At 40.9% G+C, this 20,317-nt stretch overlaps 1 protein-coding gene across 1 annotated transcript in view; it reads left to right on the forward strand.

Moving 5' to 3' along the window:
• Positions 1-3,650: 3,650 nt before the first annotated feature.
• DOCK3 (dedicator of cytokinesis 3) overlaps positions 3,651-20,317 on the forward strand; it is a 128,585-nt gene continuing 111,918 nt past the window's right edge. The window contains exons 1-5 of the mRNA XM_035106067.3: positions 3,651-3,728; positions 8,321-8,361; positions 12,188-12,243; positions 13,174-13,270; positions 17,856-18,004. Coding sequence (XP_034961958.2) covers positions 17,895-18,004 — 110 coding nt within the window. The 5' untranslated portion in view covers positions 3,651-3,728; positions 8,321-8,361; positions 12,188-12,243; positions 13,174-13,270; positions 17,856-17,894. The remainder of the gene's footprint in view (positions 3,729-8,320; positions 8,362-12,187; positions 12,244-13,173; positions 13,271-17,855; positions 18,005-20,317) is intronic.

The raw sequence follows: 20,317 nt of genomic DNA on the forward strand, positions 1-20,317 counted from the left end.
TCGGAGGATGGAGATTGAGGAATATTTGATCTGTAATCTTAGTTTTGTGGTGTTGCTTTGCATTTCAGTGGAGACACAACATTTATAGTGTTTTATTTTTCTAAAATAAGCAGTATTCTGTCAATAATGTAATAAAATAAAATCCTGATGCTAATATTGATGGGTATGATTGTATTGGAGCACATGCAGTTGTGTATGATTTGATCTTTTGGATGGTTGCATCTGTTAAGAGATTCTAATGCAGCTGATGGGAGCCTTTGCCTTGGAGCATAGGTCTGTTTTTTATGGCTGAATAAACCCATCATTATCTCACTTTCTGTGGGCTCTAGGTATTTTATACAAGAAAGATATGTGATTATGAAAAACTATTAGAACACAGCTGTAACTGCTTTAAATTATTAGGATTGAAGTGCTACAAACTTAAATGTGTATAAAATGAACGCCAATTTTATAGTAAATGATAAAAGGTTAACATGGTATGATTCCACCTCCCCCACTCCAAATGCTTAATTGAGATTTCACCATAGGAGCAATCTTGAGGACAAGGCTGAAGTCCTGTGTACCAAAATACTGTAACTTGAGTTGTATCCTATAAATAGCTTCTTTTGTTTCCTATAAGTCTGGAAGGAAGACAGAGAACAGTCACTATTATCACAATTCTATGAAATCATAGTGCAAAACAGTTTATGGTGCCAGCTTTCCATTCTGGTTCCCTTCCTGTTTTCTGGTATTTTGCAAGTTGGGGGAATCGCAAGGGTTGGTTGAAGGCAACTGGAGCAGGATGGCTGAGGTTAAGAAGCTGGAACAAGGCCTTGAGTGTATGGAGCAGGGGACATTCATACCTTGAACTTTGGTTTGGTTTACAAGGTTACACTTAAATAGTGTGGACCAGGCATCCCCAAACTGCGGCCCTCCATATGTTTTGGCCTACAACTCCCATGATCCCTAGCTAACAGGACCAGTGGTCGGGGAAGATGGGAATTGTAGTCCAAAACATCTAGAGGGCCGAAGTTTGGGGGTGTCTGGTGTGGTCTATAGTCATGGGCTGCATTTGAATGTAACATTTAAACCATGGAGTAGTGCTATGTGCATGAACCTTAGGCTTCCTCCTCCCCTCCTCTTCCTTCAGCATGGTTGTAGGAAGGAGATCTGAAACATATTCCATTTTCAACTAATCAAAGTTAGTCCTTTTGTCTCAAATCAGGACAAAGTGTGGTTTTATGTTTGGACAAACATAAACATGTTTTTAATCATGTTTATGTGGTTTTCACTTTATTTCTAAATCACTTTGGGACATCTTAGTAGGAAGTGACGTACAAATTTTAATAAACCTGCAACCACAGCAACCACAGTTTGTGCTGCTTTGATAAAAACAAGCTGTGGTTACAGTAGTTGAAAATGAAAGCAGATTCTTTAGAACTACTCTTTTGCAGTCACAGCAGAGTTGGAGGGGAAAGCCCATGAGCCTGTTTTTCATTCATGTCCCACCAAGCTATAGTTTAGTGTTATGTTTGAATGCAGTCATTATCTTCTTAACTTCACAGTAATCTTATGAATGGAGACATGGCAGAGCTGAGATTTGAATTTAGAACTCGGAAGTTTATTGTTGTGTTTAGTGGACTGGTTGTATAGACACACAAATGCAAACACACCTGGAGGCTTTCCCATGATTTCTAGTGACACTAGTGCTTTTTATCTTTCTAGTAACACTAGTGCTTATCATATCTTGCTCTGCAGTTAGAGATGAGCCACAGTGAATTAGTCATGTTTGCTGATACCAAATTGTTCAGAGTGGTTAAAATAAAAAGGGATTGGGTGAATGGGAATTAAAATGGCAAATGAAGTTAAGTGTAAGCAGGTGTAAAGTTAAAGCACACATGAATAGGGTCTGAGCTGTCAGTGACCAACAGGAAAGAAATCTCAGGGTCATGGTGAATAACAGTGAAAGTGCTGACCTATAATGCAGCAGCTGTGAAAAAAAAGTATATTCCATGTTGGAGATCATTAGGAAAAGGATTAAACGTAAAACTGCTAATATCATAATTGCTTTCTGATCTGTGGTGTCAGCACACTTTGAATCATGTGTACGGTTCTGGACTCTGCACCTCAAAAAAGATGTCGTAGAGCTGGAAAAGGTTCAGAAAAGGACAATAATAACAATCAAATGTGCAGAATAATTCTTCTGTATGGAAAAGTTACAGTATTTGAGACTTTTTAGTTCAGAAAAATAGTGAAAAGGGAATGATAGAAAAAAGTTGAGTTTAGGGACATGGTAGAGGTGTATGAATTTAGGCATGGTGCAAAGAAATTTTTTTTATAATACCAGAACCCATGGACACCTAATGAAACTAAATGTGGGAAGCCCCAGAACAGGCAAAATGAAGTATTTCCCCCCATAGTGCATATTGAAATTTGCAGCCATAAAATATATTAATAGCCACCAATGTGGGTTTTGAAAAAAGATTAGACAAATTCATAGAGGATAATGCTATCAATGGCTACTAGTCATGGAGTATATACAGTGGTACCTTGGTTTACAAACACAATTGGTTCCGGAAGTCTGTACTTAGCCTGAAGCGTACTTAACCTGAAGCGAACTTTCCCATTGAAAGTAATGGAAAGTGGATTAATTCGTTCCAGACAGGTCCGCGGAGTACTTAAACGGAAAACACTCAAACCGAGGCATACTTAAACCGAGGTATGACTGTATTACCTCCAGGATCGGAGGAAGTATGCTTCTGAATACTAGTTGCTAGAGATTATGAGAGTGCTGTTCAATTCATGTCATTCTTGTGGGATTGACATTAGCATCTAGTTGGCTGCACTAATAACAATATTGTGGCCGGATGAGCCTTTTGTCTGATCTAGCATGGCTTTTCTTAAGTTCTTAGTAAGGTCTGATTTAAAGTACTGGTTTATAATTCAGCTTTATGCAAACCATAGTTTGCTAGTTTTGACATTACAGTATAGCAAGCTATGGTTAGCAGTAAACTGAAAACCAAAAGTAAAACTGAAGGGAGTTCATATCTGTGGCTCATCCTCACCACCACTAAGCCCATGAATCAGGGTTTAAAGGTACAGGGCCGGCTCGCCGTAGACCCCCGGTGGCGCAGTGCACCATGGTGCGGGGCTGGTAAGCTGGGCACCGGCCTGGCAAGGAGGGCGCCGCGCGGAAACCAATTGCGCCCTGCAAGGGCGGGCGGCGGAGCGATCTCCGCCCCTCAGCACCAGGGCGCGCGATCTGCTCGAGACGGCCCTGTAAAGGTATTTAGTTTAGTAATGCAAACCAAGAGACAGTTGTTGGATTTTGCATATACAATAACACATTGTTCCTTTTTAAATGCTTGATTTTGATAAAGAATACAGTATACACCAAATTTGTATTTTAGCAATAATTTCTATGCCTATATTGTTGAATTAGATTAATTATTATTTTGTGAGTCTTAAAATTAGTTGTGTCAACTAAAAAAATGCATGTGATTGTAATGAAGGTGGGATATTATTCATAACTAATATCTTGACACAAAGGCATTGCTAATCTTGAGATAAATGGAATTTAAACAGGAATGTAGTTGCTATTTTTATGTAGCACTATATAATGCTACTCAGCCTCTGACCTTTTTCTATCTCCCCCCCCCCCCCAGTTATATGCAGCTTTCGAGGGCCTGTCCCACAAGGCTTGGTTCTAGAACTGGGAGAAACTGTCCAGATCCTGGAAAAATGTGAAGGTGAGTAAGATGTACTAAAGGTAATTTGGTTATAATGTAGTACCTATCATACTCTTTGAATTCACTCACATATGAACTTACTTCACCTTTCTTAAACTCCCAACCTAGAGGTACCTGTGAGCATGCCTGGATCTTGTATATAACATCTGTGTAGTGAAATACAACATTTGGAATTGTATGCCCATCTATTAGGCATACTTACATAATATAGGGCTGCAAAAAAAAAAACCAACCACATAGCAACAGCACTCATCCCACATGTACTTGCTTGATCCAGTTTCTGGGTGCAAGGGGAAATAGCTGCTGCAGCAGCCAGAATTTAGCTTATTTTTACTTTATATGAGGGTTTCCTGCCTCAGCTATTGCATTTAAATGGTTATACTGATGTGATGAATCTAATGCCACATGTTTCTGTGCCACATTATCCTCCAACATCTTTAGAGACTTTCCTTTCTTTGAAGAGACCCCCTTTGTACAACCCCTAGCGTATAATACGTCTTCTCTCTGCTGAATATATTCTACTTGACTGAATGGAGAAAGCTGTAAGCTGCGCTCCAGCGAAGCCCTTCTCTCTTTCATTCAGCTGTTCCCCTCCTCCATGCAGCCAAATGGAGGGGGGGGGGGGAAGCCAAGATAATAAAGGGGCAATGCATGAAGTGGTGTTGCAATGTTTCTGCTTTTTGGCTAGTGATTCAGCCAGAGAGGTGGGTGCTTCATTTGTATTGCCCATTCAGGCATAGGAGAATCTGTTTTGCCTTTTGCTGTGTTCCTTTGTATCCTCCTGAGCACCTAATCAGCTGATTGTTTAGTCGTTTAGTCGTGTCCGACTCTTCGTGACCCCATGGACCAGAGCACGCCAGGAGAGTTTTGACTAAACGTGATCCACCTGGAGAAGGAACTGGCAAGCCACTCCAGTATCCCTGCCAAGAAAACTCCATGGACAAAGACAACAGGCAACAGCTGATTATACAGAATAAAGCAAATTCCAGCTTCTGTAGCTCCTTGTTTTGCAACAGGTAGAGAAAATCCAACTGTTTTGTGTCCTGTTGGACACACACACACACACAGAGAGAGAGAGAGAGAGACAGACAGACAGACAGACAGACAGACAGACAGACAGATAGAGAAGGATGTACCCCACAGTTTGAGAACCTATATTCCAATGACTCATTTGGGAACCATGATTATTCAAATGCTTACTAAAACCTACTCTGACCCACTTTCTATTATAATGGCTGGAGCATTATTGGTTGTAATCCAGTCAGAAAGGGGGTCACCATGTTTATTAACCATCTGTCTACAAATATTTGAACCCTGGCCTCATTATCTTGTGGTAACAACGTCTAGCTAGAACCTTGATCAAACTGACTTCAGAAATATATCTAAATTATGAATTATGTTAGATATGCCCATACTGCTATTGCTTCCAATAACAATTTTCCATATGTTATTGAAAATAGTCTAATGACACGTGATGTTTGCAATAAGCAAAACATGTCTATATTTCCCCCTCCATGCCCTATATATTGAGCTTTTAGTATATTTTGTGGCAAACTTTGCAAGCTTTTAGTATCTTAAATGGTGAACTTTTCAAAACAACTTAAGATGGCAGTGCGCATCCTATGTGCACTTATTCGGCATTGAATCAATCCCCTGAGAGTAAACATAGATAGGATTGCACAGTTTTCTTTTTAGTGCATTATTAAATTGGTTGCTAGACTCCTAGAAAAAGGAGCTTAAGGCATACTTGGATAAATCTTCCATTTATCTTTTTAGGTAAATATGCATTTTTTGTGAATATATGTAGCAAACCACATGAAACGAAGAGCAAAAACCACAATTTCTGTTTTGAGTTAAAAGGGTTGTGTTTTAGCTAGTCAGAATTCTGCTTTTCAATGATTTACTAACTGTCAATAGAATTTCACAATCAATTCATATAAATTAGTCATTTTTATTTCTTTAGATACATGTAACCCTTAGAGTGACTACCAAAGGCCTGGTTCATAAACTATGAAGGATTTTTGTTGCTTGTGTAATTGTCATCTAGAAAACCTAAGAACCAATTTTTACTGGGTGATTTGCCATGCTACTCACATATCAGGAGTGAATAATATCAGCCGTATGTTTAATTCAACAAAATAAATAAAAGAGAGCCACATTTGAATAGAAAAAACAAAGCCCCTGATGCCCCAGAGTCTCCTATTTTTCATGCAGGTGGATAGCTGCAGCAAACCAGCTGGCAACTTAGTACCCTGAGTGCACTTACCCACTCAGTAATGGGTCAGCCGGTCTGGAATGTGTGCAGCCTGGAGTTGTAAAGGAGCTTTCAAGCTTGCTATTTTATGGCAAAGAGACACTTCTACCTGAGCTATCCTGCTCCTGTTATCGTCTCCTCCCTGGTTATTTGCCCATATTCTGTTGCTGGCTCTTGAGAAATAGATTGTCAGCTTCTTGAGTCTTGCCTGAAGAGTGATCTGCTACTCAATCCAATAATTCATCTAGTCTTCTCTTGTCAATATTTTTCTGATTTCAGTTGGCAACCATGAAGAAGCCCCAAGACTATTTAAAACAGTGATGGGGAGTTGATTTTTTGCAGGCTGGCGCCAGCCTGTGAAATCTTTAGACTCCTCAGAGGCCCTGCCTCATTCCCACTCCAGCAGCGTTCAACACCTACAGCCTTTTGTGTGCAGCTTCACTGCTAAGTCCGCCTCCACCTTTGTCCCTCTGCTTTGCTTTCAGAAGTGCTCTGCATTCTGTACATCACCTGGGTACTCTCAACAGCACTTGAGCATCCCCAGAAGCACTTTAGCATTTTTTAACCACATGGCATTCTCTGAAGAGCCTGTGCACTTCCCAAAGGACTCTGGTCACCTCCCCTATTGCCAAGATGATCACCCTTCTGAAGCTCAATTTAATATCAGAAATTGATAGTGTGAACTGTCAGGCACTATGGGGGAAGTGGTGGTAAGGTAGCAGTGCAAAAATCTGGATGAAGAGATTTAAACTGCATTGTTTTCATTGCCATGAGAGGGGATGTGAAGTGGGGAACTCCACTTGATACTTTCCGATGCTTTCAGTGATGAGAGGGAAGTTGGCTTTTTGGAGAGTTATTTTATTTTATTTTATTGGGTTATACAATGTGGTATGTGTAGGGATTCCTTTTGAATAATTGCAGAGAATCAGAGTACCAGGTAGATGGAGAAATGAAAATGACTTTCTTTTACTTGGGCAGATGGTAGAGTTTGTAAGCTGCCAGTCTTCTGCAAAGGCAAAATGAATTTGGGGGGGAGGGACTTTCTGTGACTGACCAGCAACGTCACTTCCATTTGGTCCCCCAAGTTGGTTTAGCTATTGAAGGTATCTTAGACTTCTGTCAGGCAGATCTTTCTCTAGAAAGCTGGGTGATATTCCAGACTACCCAATTAAAATTTTCCACCCAAGATTGCAAATAATTCTTCCTCTTTTAAGCCTCTTTTTTGTATTCCTCTCTCTCCAGAGACGCTATGTGTGCATTATAGTACTACTTCTTCTAAATGCCCACTACTCAGACTTCTCCCAGCAGCAGGGCTGTTGTGTACAATGTGAAAGGGTATGTGGGGAAGGACTTTGTTCAATAATTTTATTCATGAAGAAGAGGAGGGATTGAGCCTACGACTTGAAATGACAGTTTAAAACTCTCCTACATTCAAGCAGCTCTAATGGTCAGTTTTTGCAGAGATATATTGCTGGTTCCCTATTTCCCAGAGAGCCATAGCTGCTGTGCTCAGTTAATAGGAGGAGGGGTTTTTGAACTTCAACAGTGGTGGTTTTTTCCTTCCTCATAACAATATTTTTGTGGTGTGTTTGGTTTTTATTTTGCTATGATATTGGCTTTCTGGCTGGTACTGGAAACATCGAGCATGATGCATAGTTTGGGAAAGTGAGGGAGGCTTTCTGCTATTCACTGAGGATCCATTTTAGGGCTCTTGGGGTGTTGCTTTGTAAGGAGAGTGTATGGTTCAGTGGTTTACATGCAAGAAGCTCTGATGTCTCCAGATTGGGTTGGGATTCCTGTCTGAAACTCTTGGAAAGTTGCTGTCAATCAGCAGAAAATGTTGAGCTAGATAGACCAGTGTTCTAACTCAATATATGGCAGTTTCCTGTGTTGCCTGAGTTCTGTTGATTTGGGGGGCTGACATGATGGTTACCTATGGTATCTGTCCATTTAGTACCATCAGAGGAAAAGGTGGAGTAAAAATAATTGATGATGATGATGTAGTGGTAGACCTCACCATCCTCCCACCAATATTTTCCAACATACAGTCTGGATGGTTCCATCAAACAGTAGTCTGATGCCTGAATGCTCCTATGCCTGCCAAGCTCTGTGAGCTAAAACCAATAGGTTGGGTCGATTTTAACCCAAGAGTTTTAATTTGTTCTCTAAAAATGTAAGAAAAGAAAGAGTCCAAATATCTTATTAGAGACACTGTCAGATTAACTTGTGTACTGCCTTGGAATGGTAACTGAGTAGCAGTAGAGCGTTCTTAATTGCTCTATGTCTTTATTTTTAACTTCAGAAATAATTTAATCTGGCATATTTTGTTGTATTTCAGGATGGTACAGAGGAGTTTCAATAAAGAAACCTAATGTGAAGGTGAGTCTAGATTCTGTTTTGACAAATGCAATACAAATAAACATTTATAAAGTTACTGTAACATATTATTTATTTATTTTACTACCCTGCCTGCCCACACAAACCTATGTTGCCAGAGCCTAAAAAAAGAAAGCTCTGGTAGAATAGGGAGAGCATTTAAAGAACCTTCAGGATTGCTATCCTCCAATCAGCAGGTGATGGTGCAGATTTGAAATTTGAGTTCTCTGCTGGGACAGAGCTCCCAGACCGGCCTTGTTTCTGGATTAGAAAGAATTATCTGTGTTTGCTTCCCCAGGCCCCTACACACAGTGTTTATGCTTTTATTTCCTATTTCTTATCTTTATTCCTCTGATCTTCTCTCCAACTGCCCTCTCTAGAGGATTGAGGGTTTACAAGCATAGGTGAGGTGGAGGCAATTTTGGTCGGCTTTCCTCTTCTTTCCCAGCCTACTTTGATAAGTCCTTAAGTGCAGTTGTCAGGGTTTTCACCAAAGTGCTGGTCAGCAAGATGGTTCATTTTGAAGTTGAAAGGAGTCTTTGGACAACATCCAGATGCATTCCAAATCCAGGAGCCAAAGTCTAAATGACATTCAGACCATGCTTTCCTGCTTATGTCATGGATTTGAGGTGAACGAGAAGAGCTGAGATGCTTGACCATTTGGGACTTTGAGCAGACTCTATACCCACTGACCTTTTAAGACAAACATTTCAAGAAACCAATGACAGATCTATTTGTGAGCCATTCAAGCAAGTGGGTCCAGAGGTTCATGTCAATATTCCAGTGACTGGAAACAGAAAACATAGATGCACTGGAGGCAAAATGCTTAATATATATTTTTATGTCTTTTAAAAAAGCTATTCAACAAGCTAATGTAGATGTGCTCAAGTAGATCAAGCATCAAGGAACAGACATTATCCTGATAACAGTGTTAACGGAGGATGTAGTTCCTAGAGCTGCTGGAGATGCCTGTTAAAAAAGCATTGGCATTTACAGCCAGTAAGGATCTGCTAGCCCAGCGTCCAAGTCTTACATCTAGATCTGCAGAACATCTAGTTAGCTGGAGGTTGAGAGGCTGTAGCTAAGGCAGTGCAGATATCTCAAGGGGATGCTGGAAATCTTGCTTGCTTCATAAAGGGAGTTGATGAACCAAGTCTGTGGAGGCAAATGGATAGCAATAATGGTGTTCTTAGAGTTTTTACAGGACTGTGTTAATGAGCGCTTCAGTACAAGTGCCTTGAAGAGGCAGACAGCCACTGCACACCTTGTTTTGGGCTGCAGTGGTGATGATTCTGTTTCTTACCACCTTCACATATATAGGTTTTTTAAAGGAGTTGCACTGCTTTATCCACCAGTCCACTTCCCCCCTAACTGGAACTTGAACTGGGTCATAAGTGCCCCACTGGGGCCTCCCATTGAACCCATGGCTACAGTCTCCCCATAGGAACTTATACCGAAGACTATTTTCTTTGTGGTCTGGCAGGAGGGTGTCTGAGTTTGGGTCACTTCCTTACCTCTGTGGTGTTAACAACAACACCACTTTTATAAGGATAAGGTGATGCTACATTTTTCATGCCATAAATATTTCAATCTTAGGAAGTCTAGTTTGCTCCAACTCAGTACCTACTTAGGAGAAAGTATGGCATAAAGTAAATCTCTGAAGGGGTTTTCATTTTTACATGGATAAAACAGTAGCCACCAGGAAGTCCAAAGCATTATGCATTTCTTTAGGGTCAAAGGCCTCTAACTCATCCATAGCTAGATAGTTGTGGGAGTGCATTAGTGAAGCTTACAAAGCTGTGTTCAAGTCAGGGGATTCCAGGGGGAATCATGGCTCAGCTTTCTGAAAAAGAACTGTCCTTGGGGAAATATGTAGGGCAACTACTTGGCCAGATAAATATTGCAGCTTTGCATATACCTTTTAATTGAATAATTTTTTTTAAGAAATGCCTGAAGTAACTGATACTTATGGTTTGAAGTCTTGGGTGGTACTGTGGTCTAAATCACTGGATGTCTTGGGTTTGCTGATTGTAAGGTCGGCAATTGGAATCTGTGCAATGGGGTGAGCTCCTACCAACTTAACAGTTCGAAAGCATACCAGCACGAGTAGATAAATAGGTACCACTGTGGTGTTTCCATGCTCTCTGACACTCATCACGATGCTCCATGCGGCAGAAGCTGTTTAGTCATGCTGGCCACATGACCCGGAAAAGCTGTCTGTGGACAAATGCTGGCTCCCTTGACTTGAAAGCAGAGATGGGCTCCGTACCCCGTAGTCGACTGGACCTAACTGTCCAGGAGTCGTTTACCTTTTACCTTTACCTTTAACCTGTTATATTTTACTCCAAGAAGACCTATTTATCCTAAATAGAATCCAATAAGGCAGACATGTATGTACAAAATATATTTTTTTAAATGTGATCTTACTGATATCCCAAGATGAAAGTTTCCAGGAAACTCTTAGAAATATGAAATAATCAATACTTTTTTGGAAATTTTTTATAATATTTTAAAAATCACTTTTAAAATCTTAAATTTTATAACTTAACTTTATAATTTAAAGTAAGTCCATCTTGTGCCGTATCATATTAAAGCCCATGAAATTCTGAAGAGATTGGTAATTTTAGATTTGAAATATCTCAATTCTGGACTGAACTTTTAATATTTTTGGGTAGTCTGTCAAGGCCAAAATTGTCAACTTTTTGAAATTTCAAAGTAAATTTTATATTTTAACTTAGTTTTGATCGTTCAACAAGCATACAAAATTTTAATAAAATTGGGCGACATGAGGTAAAAAAAATCATTAAAAATTGGATCACTTGATATGGAATGACCCCCTTGCTGGACAGGACATTTATATTTACAGTATATATTTGTTAATAACTATATATTTGTTAATAACGATAGAGCCTAGGGGTTGCCGGTCAGAAGGTCAGCGGTTTGAATCCCCGCAACGGGGTGAGCTCCCGTTGTTCTGTCCCAGCTCCTGCCCACCTAGCAGTTCAAAAGCACAACAAAGTGCAAGTAGATAAATAGGTACTGTTCCGGCAGGAAGGTAAATGGCGTTTCTGTGTGCTGCTCTGGTTCACCAGAAGCGGCTTAGTCATGCTGGCCACATGACCAGCTGTCTGCAGACAAACGCTGGTTCCCTCGGCCTATAGAGTGAGATGAGCGCTGCAACCCCAGAGTCATCTGCAACTGGACCTAATGGTCAGGGGTACCTTTACTTTAAAAGGGACGTGGGTGGCACTGTGAGTTAAACCACAGATCCTAGGGCTTGCTGATCAGAAGGTCGGCGGTTCGAATCCCCGCGACGGGGTGAACTCCCGTTGCTCGGTCCCAGCTCCTGCCAACCTAGCAGTTCAAAAGCACGTCAAAGTGCAAGTAGATAAATAGGTACCGCTACAGCGGGAAGGTAAATGGCGTTTCCGTGTGCTGCTCTGGTTCGCCACATGACCTGGAAGCTGTACGCCAGCTCCCTCAGCCAATAACGTGAGATGAGCACCGCAACCCCAGAGTCGGCCACAACTGGCCCTAATGGTCAGGGGTCCCTTTACCTTTACCTTTAAGACTTGTACTTCCGCCAGCACACTATTCAAGAGGTCTGCGTACTGAACATGACCCTTTTTGGCAGATTAAACATGTGCAATTGTGTTTTGCAACTTTCCAGGAATTATTATAAGTTTCATGTTTGATTCAAAAGCAATATTATTTTTGAAAGTTGTTAATGATTCCATATTTTCTGTAGCAAATTGTTATTTGAGTAGGTTCTGTTAAATTGCACTTCCTTTACTTTTTCAGTTAAGTAGAATGTTTTTTTTTCTTGCAGGGGATTTTTCCTATTAATTATATTCACTTGAAAAAGGCAGTTGTCAGCAACAGAGGGTGAGTATGCTTCCTGATTATCAATAAATTGTGATACCTTTGTGGTTTTAAAAACAAACAAACCACAATTAGATACATTCCTGATAAATGCGCAGGTTTTCACTGCAATTTTCAAATGTGCTCTGCAGTTAAAATTAATTAAATTTATTTGCTTATTATTAAACTTGTTGCTTGCCACTTTAAAAGATCCCCAAGTAACTTACACTGAAAGTCGTAAACATAAATAAATTATACCATAAAAAGAATAGAAAGAAAAATTCATACAAAACATTAACATACCGTACAATATATTTAAAAATCAAAACAAAAATCAGTTCCTGCATAAACACTGATACTCCCACCCATTAAGCAGCAGATAAAAATAAAACACAGGCTGAGGCAGGAGGTGGAGTGGGCGGTGGGCAGCAGGAGAATTGGTCAAGCCTAGCTCTGGCCTGATGCTATTGCATGATGGCGGTGGGACCAGCTCAGGGTCCAATGGCTCCTGGACCTGCTTACCTCCTTCCTGCTTCAGGAATACCCCATTTCAGGACTTCCTGCTGACTGCCACCAGCAGGAATTCCACCAACAGCATTTCTGCCCACCCGTTCAGCCGGCAGAATATTGAACTCTGTGCTGGCAGGGTGACAACCAGCATCAGTTTGCAGGGAGAGGCCAGCAAAACTGGGTACGGGGACACTGGTACAAAGCAGACTTGGATTGTGCCCTACATTAGGTGAATTTGAAATCCATGGGACAAGTTAATGAACTAAGTCCCACTGATTTCAGTAATAACTGAATGCAACTAATTTTTTAGTCTGGATCCAATTTAGTGCAATGTGAATAATTGTGAGTACTCCTTTAAAACCAGGAGAAGGTGGAAATAATAATTTTTCAAAGTGTCTTATAATCTTTACAATAGTTTCATGAAAGCTTTGGTAAAATTTACAGGCAGTATGAAACAGTTGTTCCACTTGAAGATTCTGTTATCACTGAAGTTACAGCAACACTCCAGGAATGGGCTGTCCTCTGGAAACAGTTATATGTGGTAAGTGAATTGAAATAGGTATGAGAACACGTATAAATAATCTTGATGTATGGTTACATATAACTTAGCGATCAGCTGCCAAGAGTCAAGGACTGTATGCATTTCACACTGGGTCTTGTGATAGTATTTTGTGTGGGGGTGAACTTTTAGTGTATTGTTTTAACTGATTTATTTGTATTATTGTATTTGTTTTGTTGCTGTTAGATGCTTTGAGAGTTTTGTGTAGGAAGGGACACAAATTTAATAAATAGTAAGAGTTTGGGCCTTAGCCTGTATTTGTAGGCTGGTTGGCAAAGTGAATGTCTCCACTGGTGAGCAACTCTTCTTGGCTTGCTAATTATTTGATGCCTTAATATTTTATGATATTTTTAGTTACAGATTTGCACAAAGCCATATTTGAATGATAAAACCTTCTCATTTAAGATTGAAGTTTTTATGTTCTTTTATCCTATAACTATTTAACATAGTTTTTTTACATATTTCATGAAACACATACAAAATAAAATACATGTTAGTGATAGGAAGACTTTTCTATAAATAGAACAAGCTTGTGTAACTACTAGCTCATTTTTCATCATTGCTGTAGGAAAGCCTTGTAGCTGGAATTTTACTTTAAATATTTCTTCTTTGAAACATTTTGTCTTGTTTCTTTTTTGAACCTTTTGTTGTTACATTTTGCACCATGTGTGATGGAGTACACTTTTCATTTTTGTTGCTTTGCTTTGCTTTCATGTATTACTGGTTTACTTGTTTTTAGAAAATGGGGTAAAATGAGTGCTTTTTGCTGGATCCCTACTTCCTTCTTTACTGGCTAGAATTAGGGAGAAAGAGAGGGAGGGGAATCTATATAATATACCTTAAGGCTATTCGCATGGACCACAGAAGGTTCCTGTAATAGCTCCATCTTTGAATCTAGGTTGATCTAGGCCACATCAGTACCTGGGTATGAGATTATCCTAAGAGTCACATATATGTTGTTCTAAATTCCTCGAAAAGATGGGGTTTCAACAGTATGCATAAATAACACTGACATTAGGAAAATGACTTGTGAATTCTGCAGTTCAAGTCTTTAAGCAGTTTTCTCAGCCAGCATGTCCAATGGGCAGAGATGATGTAAGTCCAGCAACATAACAGAGGGCACCATAACAGGCTATCCCTAGCTCATACATAGAACAAATGTAATACTGAAGCTTGGAAGAAATGACTACTGATTATCAAAACAGAGCTTTTCTCCTGAAACTCCAGGCTTCTTGTGCTCTCTTCTGGGCCTGGGAAGAAGCAAGGAGGCTTGCTGCTTTTAGATCACTGTAAAGATAATTAGCCAGGTAAAGAAGTGGAGAGGGTACAGGATTATGTCACATGTCTGTTCCATGTTGAATTGCATCAAAGCTGTTAAAGGGCTTTAGCACACACACACATATATAAATCATGTACCTAGCTCGTGGCAATTTTCATGCTTTCCTCTAAAGCAATGACTGAATAATTTGTTTCCTGCACAGCAAATGGGAAAAACCAACTGTCATAGTGTTCCCTCACATTGATAGGGTTTGTTTTTATTTGATGTGGCAAAATAAAATTGTTTAAGGAGCTTAATAAATTTCTGTTGAAATATACCAGTTACTCTCCTTTTACAGAGGCCCTGCAGTGATATTAAAGGTAAAGGGGCCCCTGACCATCAGGTCCAGTCGTGTCCGACTCTGGGGTTGCGGCGCTCATCTCGCTCTATAGGCCGAGGGAGCCGGCGTTTGTCTGCAGACAGCTTCCGGGTCATGTGGCCAGCATGACAAAGCTGCTTCTGGCGAACCAGAGCAGCACACAGAAACACCGTTTACCTTCCCGCCAGAGCGGTCCCTATTTATCTACTTGCACTTTGATGTGCTTTCAAACTGCTAGGTGGGCAGGAGCTGGGACCAAGCAACGGGAGCTCACCCCGTTGCAGGGATTCGAACCGCCGACCTTCTGATCAGCAAGCCCTAGAATCTGTGGATTAACCCACAGCGCCACCTGGGTCCCAGGTGATATTAAAAGATGTCAAGTGATATTAAAATACGTCAAAACTCATTGCTTGTGGCAATGAGTTTCAAACAATTTAACGTAGAAATTAATAAAGGATGAGGGATCTGTTATTTTTCTAGAAGTGAGACTTACATGGCCCTGGCTACCAGACGAGTGACATTTTGCATGGCAGCATTAACTTTCCTTCTCTTTCACACTGTGGAAAGTGTTTTATCTACATTATAGGGCAAGTACAAAACAAGCCAAGGAACAAATTAAAAATGCAGTGCATTATTTTGTAAAGACTGGTTGTTACAGGGAGTTGTAGGTGATAAATAGTCACTTCTGGGTTTGTATTTGTCACCTACAGCAGGAATTAGCAAGGGGGTGGATAGAGATTTACTGGTAGATCTCTCTGAGTGATCTGCAGTAAATTGACTCCCAATTGTTTAGCAACAGAGGCAACGAAATTGCTTTTTTCACCTAAATTAGGTGAAATGAGCAAAGCTAATCAGGAGTAGACTTTGTATGAAAAGTCTGCAGTCCCAGGTCATTTCTGATGCTGAATAAAAATTCTACATCCAGAATGTGCACCCTGTTTTTTAATTTTAAGTATGTCTCTCAGTAATGGATCCTGATGTTCTAGTATAGAACAAAGTTGATCCAGCATGCCTGAATCTGTTTACCCCTGACCTACAGTGTCCTGCAAAAAATGCTCCTTACATAACACCAGTGCTCTACAGCCCATCCTTGTCCCTGGTCTTGTGCGGTAGATCTGCCTTTGCTTACAGACAGACCCCTAACCTGGAATAACCACTTTTACTAAAGCACGATAGCAGGGACAAGAGGTTGCAGTAAACCCAGATGCCAAATCTTTCCCCATGTCTACACAAGCAAGGCTGCTCTGAGAACATTTGGCACCAGCCGCTGCATCAAGAGCTCATTTGCTTGCTCTTCTTCCATTATGATATATGCTGTCACCTGCCAACAATGCCCTTCTGTGTTCTACATAGGAAACGCAGGTCAGTTGCTACACAAAATAATAAACAATCTAACATTAGAAATGGCAACATTCAGAAAACAAAGGGAGAATATATAAATTACTACAGGTGTTTTTTTTAGCAAAGCTGGAATGATTGTTTTATCACCAACTATAGCTGTAGAGAATGATCACTCACTTTGCTTATGCTTATATAAAATTGTCACAGGTTGTACTTGTTGCATTTCATTGCCATTTTACCCCATCTCTCCCCCCCCAATAATCCCTAGATCTGTCTCTCTGTATGTATGTGCAATATATATTGTTAGAGGGTGGGGTTTTTTGGGGGGGGGGATAGCTGGAATCTGTGAATGACATTTGTAAGTCCATTCAAGGCTTGCATTTCTCTCTGTATCCAGTGAGGTTTAAAATCTAGTAGAACTAGTCAGTCTCTTTGTAAGTTAATGGCCTTAGCTGACTGGCCAAGTGCTCTCATCAGCTTCTCAAAGAGTGAGTATGTTGCCATAGCAACAACTAAGTGATGGTGCTCTCCTGGAAGAGGGGCAAGCATTTCCCTACTCCTCTCACCTGGCTGGAAAATGTGTCATCCTAGGAAGGAGAACAATAGGCCAGGGGAATTCATAGAGAATTTAGTGAGAGGGATGCTGGAGTCTGGAGAGAGTGACATGTATGCTCTGTGCTGAACCCAAAGCTGTGAGATTGGGGCTTCCCTGGAAACCTAACGGGGAAGCAAGATGTTGGAGTGTTAATGTTGTGAACCCTGCATCCTATGCTCTAGTTGTATATATGTATAAATGGAACCATATATTCTAAAGAAGGTCTCCATTGATCTTCCTTCAAAGGAAACCAAACCCTGGATAAGCACTGGCATTGCTGGAGTATCCCGCGACTCAGAGAGTGGGGTGCACATGGCAATATTATTTCTTTCCTTGTGCACCTGCTGACTTACGTTAACACTTCATGCATTTGAAAAGGGAACCCTGACCATTAGGTCCAGTCGTGGACGACTCTGGGGTTGCGGCGCTCAACTCACTTTACTGGCCAAGGGAGCTGATGTTTTGTCCGCAGTTTTCCCAGGTCATGTGGCCAGCATGACTAAACCATTTCTGGCGAACCAGAGCAGCGCATGGAAATGCCATTTACCTTCCCGCCGGAGCGGTACCTATTTATCTACTTGCACTTTGATGTGCTTTCGAACTGCTAGGTTGACAGGAGCAGGGACCGAGCAATAGGAGCTCACCGCGTTGCAGGGATTCAAACCGCCGACCTTCTGATCAGCAAGCCCTAGGCTCTGTGGTTTAACCCAAAGCGCAACCCATGTCCTGATAGTGGTAGTAGTCCTGATAGTGGTAGTACGTTGCAATAAATCTGTTAGTGTTTATAGTTCCACAATACTACCCCCGCCCCCCATGACAGGCTAATGCATCTACTCTTTTGGAAATAATTGTTTTTCCTGCAACACATATGCACTCAAATTTTTTACATTTACTGTATATATAATATAGTTGGTTTTAAATCACCCAACTTAAGTATTTATTTTTCTTTCTTTCTCCCCCCCCCCACTCCTTCTCCCAAATAAAACCTTTACAGAAACATAAGATAGATCTCTTTTACAAACTGCGGCATGTGATGAATGAACTGATTGATCTTCGCAGACAGCTACTATCTGGTCATTTGACCCAGGACCAAGTACGAGAAGTCAAGAGACACCTGACTGTACGCTTGGACTGGGGTAATGAGTAAGTATGAGTACTATTTTGTTTTAAAGCATTTAGGGTTCTTATGGACCAAAACTTTAAAATGCTTGGAATGTGCTTGCTGGCAGCCGAATACGGATTTTAATCCCTCTTATGGAGGAGGAGATGATACAAGTAAGAATTGTGAAATTTCAGATCTTTTTATCCCGATCCTAAACATGTAAATTGATGCATGAAGATAAAGTCTGTTTCAATTTTGGTTTTTCCACTGCAAATAATTATATACGGCAGTGGTTCCCAACAGGTGGTCCGGGGACCCCCAGGGGTCCGCGAGCTATGCCAGAGGGGCCCGCAAGATGCTATTAGAATAAAAAATATATTAAATATATTTCGTATGATAACAGATTTTTTGTTTTGGCCGCTTCCTGCATGAGCAGAGTCTAGCGCGAAACTAGAATTAGATAGAGGCAGTAGTTCTGCTGTATGCCGTTAGGTGGCGCTTTACAAGCACTACTGTTTTGCAAAGAGGCAGCGCGCACATTCTACTAACACTCACCTCCCCAAGATGCTTTGCGCGCGTCGGCTTCATTTGTGCGCTACTGCGCAGGTACCCTGTCTTCTCCATTCTCCTTCCTCCTCCCTGGCGCGCGCTGCCTCTTTGCAAAACAGTAGTGTTTGTAAACAAAGCGTTGTTTTTCGCGGAAGCTACAGTTCGTGTAGTTAAAAATGGACCGTTGGTTAAAAAGTGGTTCGTTAAAATGACAAAGGCCTACCGATGAAAAGGAAGATAATGCATTTGATGTTCAAGCAAGTAAGTCAGTGACTCTCGAACCGATCTTGTCAGTGTCCATTGAACCTAAATCGTCGGCATCCCTTGAACCTAACCCTTCCAAGATCAGTGTTAAGCTTACTGGAAAAATTAGATTAGGAATTAGGAATTAGATTTAGGATTAGGAATTAATGGGGGTCCTTGTCACAATAGCGGCTCGATGAGGGGTCCTCGAGAAAATTTTGTTGGGAACCCCTGATATACGGTGAGCTCAGCAAAGGGCAATGTAGCTTATTGGTGCCAGTGGTTTGTATAACATTTTTATACTTTGTAAACAGCTTAGAAGACTATCTTGTCATTAAGTGGCATATAAATTACTATTTTTGTTATTAATAATAATCTACTGAATTCCTGGGTTTTTGTATTATCATGCACAATATGTTTGCCAAGTTTTAAAATAGTTTTGTGTAATGTTTGGTGTGGTACATAAGAAATGATCACAAGAAACAGAGGAACTGGATATAAAGGGAATTATCCCAAGACCTGCTTTGGCCATACACACATTCTTCTCTTATCTGTATTGCCACTGTTTCTCAGGGCAAACTTTCTCTTTTGTGTGAAAAACACAAGATGCACTAAGACCTATCATTTCCTCCCTCCACACACACACTCTATCTCCCGCACCCCACCCCCCACCCCGTGTCCACCTCTACTGAACCCAAGAGGGTAGGAGGTCACCAGAGAATGGAACAATGAAAATAAAAATTGGATCTGTTCCATTTGCTGTTGAAATATGTTGCATCAGCTAAAAAAGAAGGCAAACAGGTATACAGCACCTTTAGCATCTAAGTACTATGCTCCCCTGGCAGACAGGACAAAAGTAAATCGAGCCATGCTCGCATGACGAAGCTGACAACATATTTGATGTTGTATCAACCAGATGTAGCAAATAGCAGGCAACAAAACACCATGATCGGGATAACATGTAGTTGACATTATTGTGTTCCAGCTTGCAGCACATTCCAGAGTTTGCCATTAAGTATCCTTTGACGTTGGCAAACATCACAGGTAAATTGCAGCACATGAAATTGCAACCAGTTTGAACCCAAGAAAAATAAAGACATTAACTATGTTTAATGCATTCATTGGGTGTGGTAGGAACACAGAACATGTGTCAGGGGAATCTGTGGCCCTCCAAATGTTATTGGATGAGAACTACTGTATCATCCATCATCCCTGAACATTGGTGACTGAGGCTGATAGTTTGATCCCAACAAATCTGGAAGGCCACAGGTTTTCCATTCCTTTCATAGGCCAATCTTCAAAGTGTTGAACAGAAATCAGTGCACATGTTCAAGCATTTTGGGCCTGTACGTACAGGCGGCAACTATTTTGTGTGCGTCCAATTGATACGTGACTGCTGATGTACATGGGTCCTTTTGGACCTGCAAGAGGGTGTAACAGGGCGAGGCGGGTTTATGCATGCTCTGCCAACGTGCGCGGGGGCCAGGAACAGAACCCCCACACAAAATGGTTGCTGCCTGTACTCTTAGAAAATACTTTTTTTCTTTAGAGCAACTTCTGAG

This window comes from Zootoca vivipara, chromosome 2, assembly GCF_965207765.1.
Source record: "Zootoca vivipara chromosome 2, rZooViv2.hap1.1, whole genome shotgun sequence".
Lineage (NCBI taxonomy): Eukaryota > Metazoa > Chordata > Lepidosauria > Squamata > Lacertidae > Zootoca > Zootoca vivipara.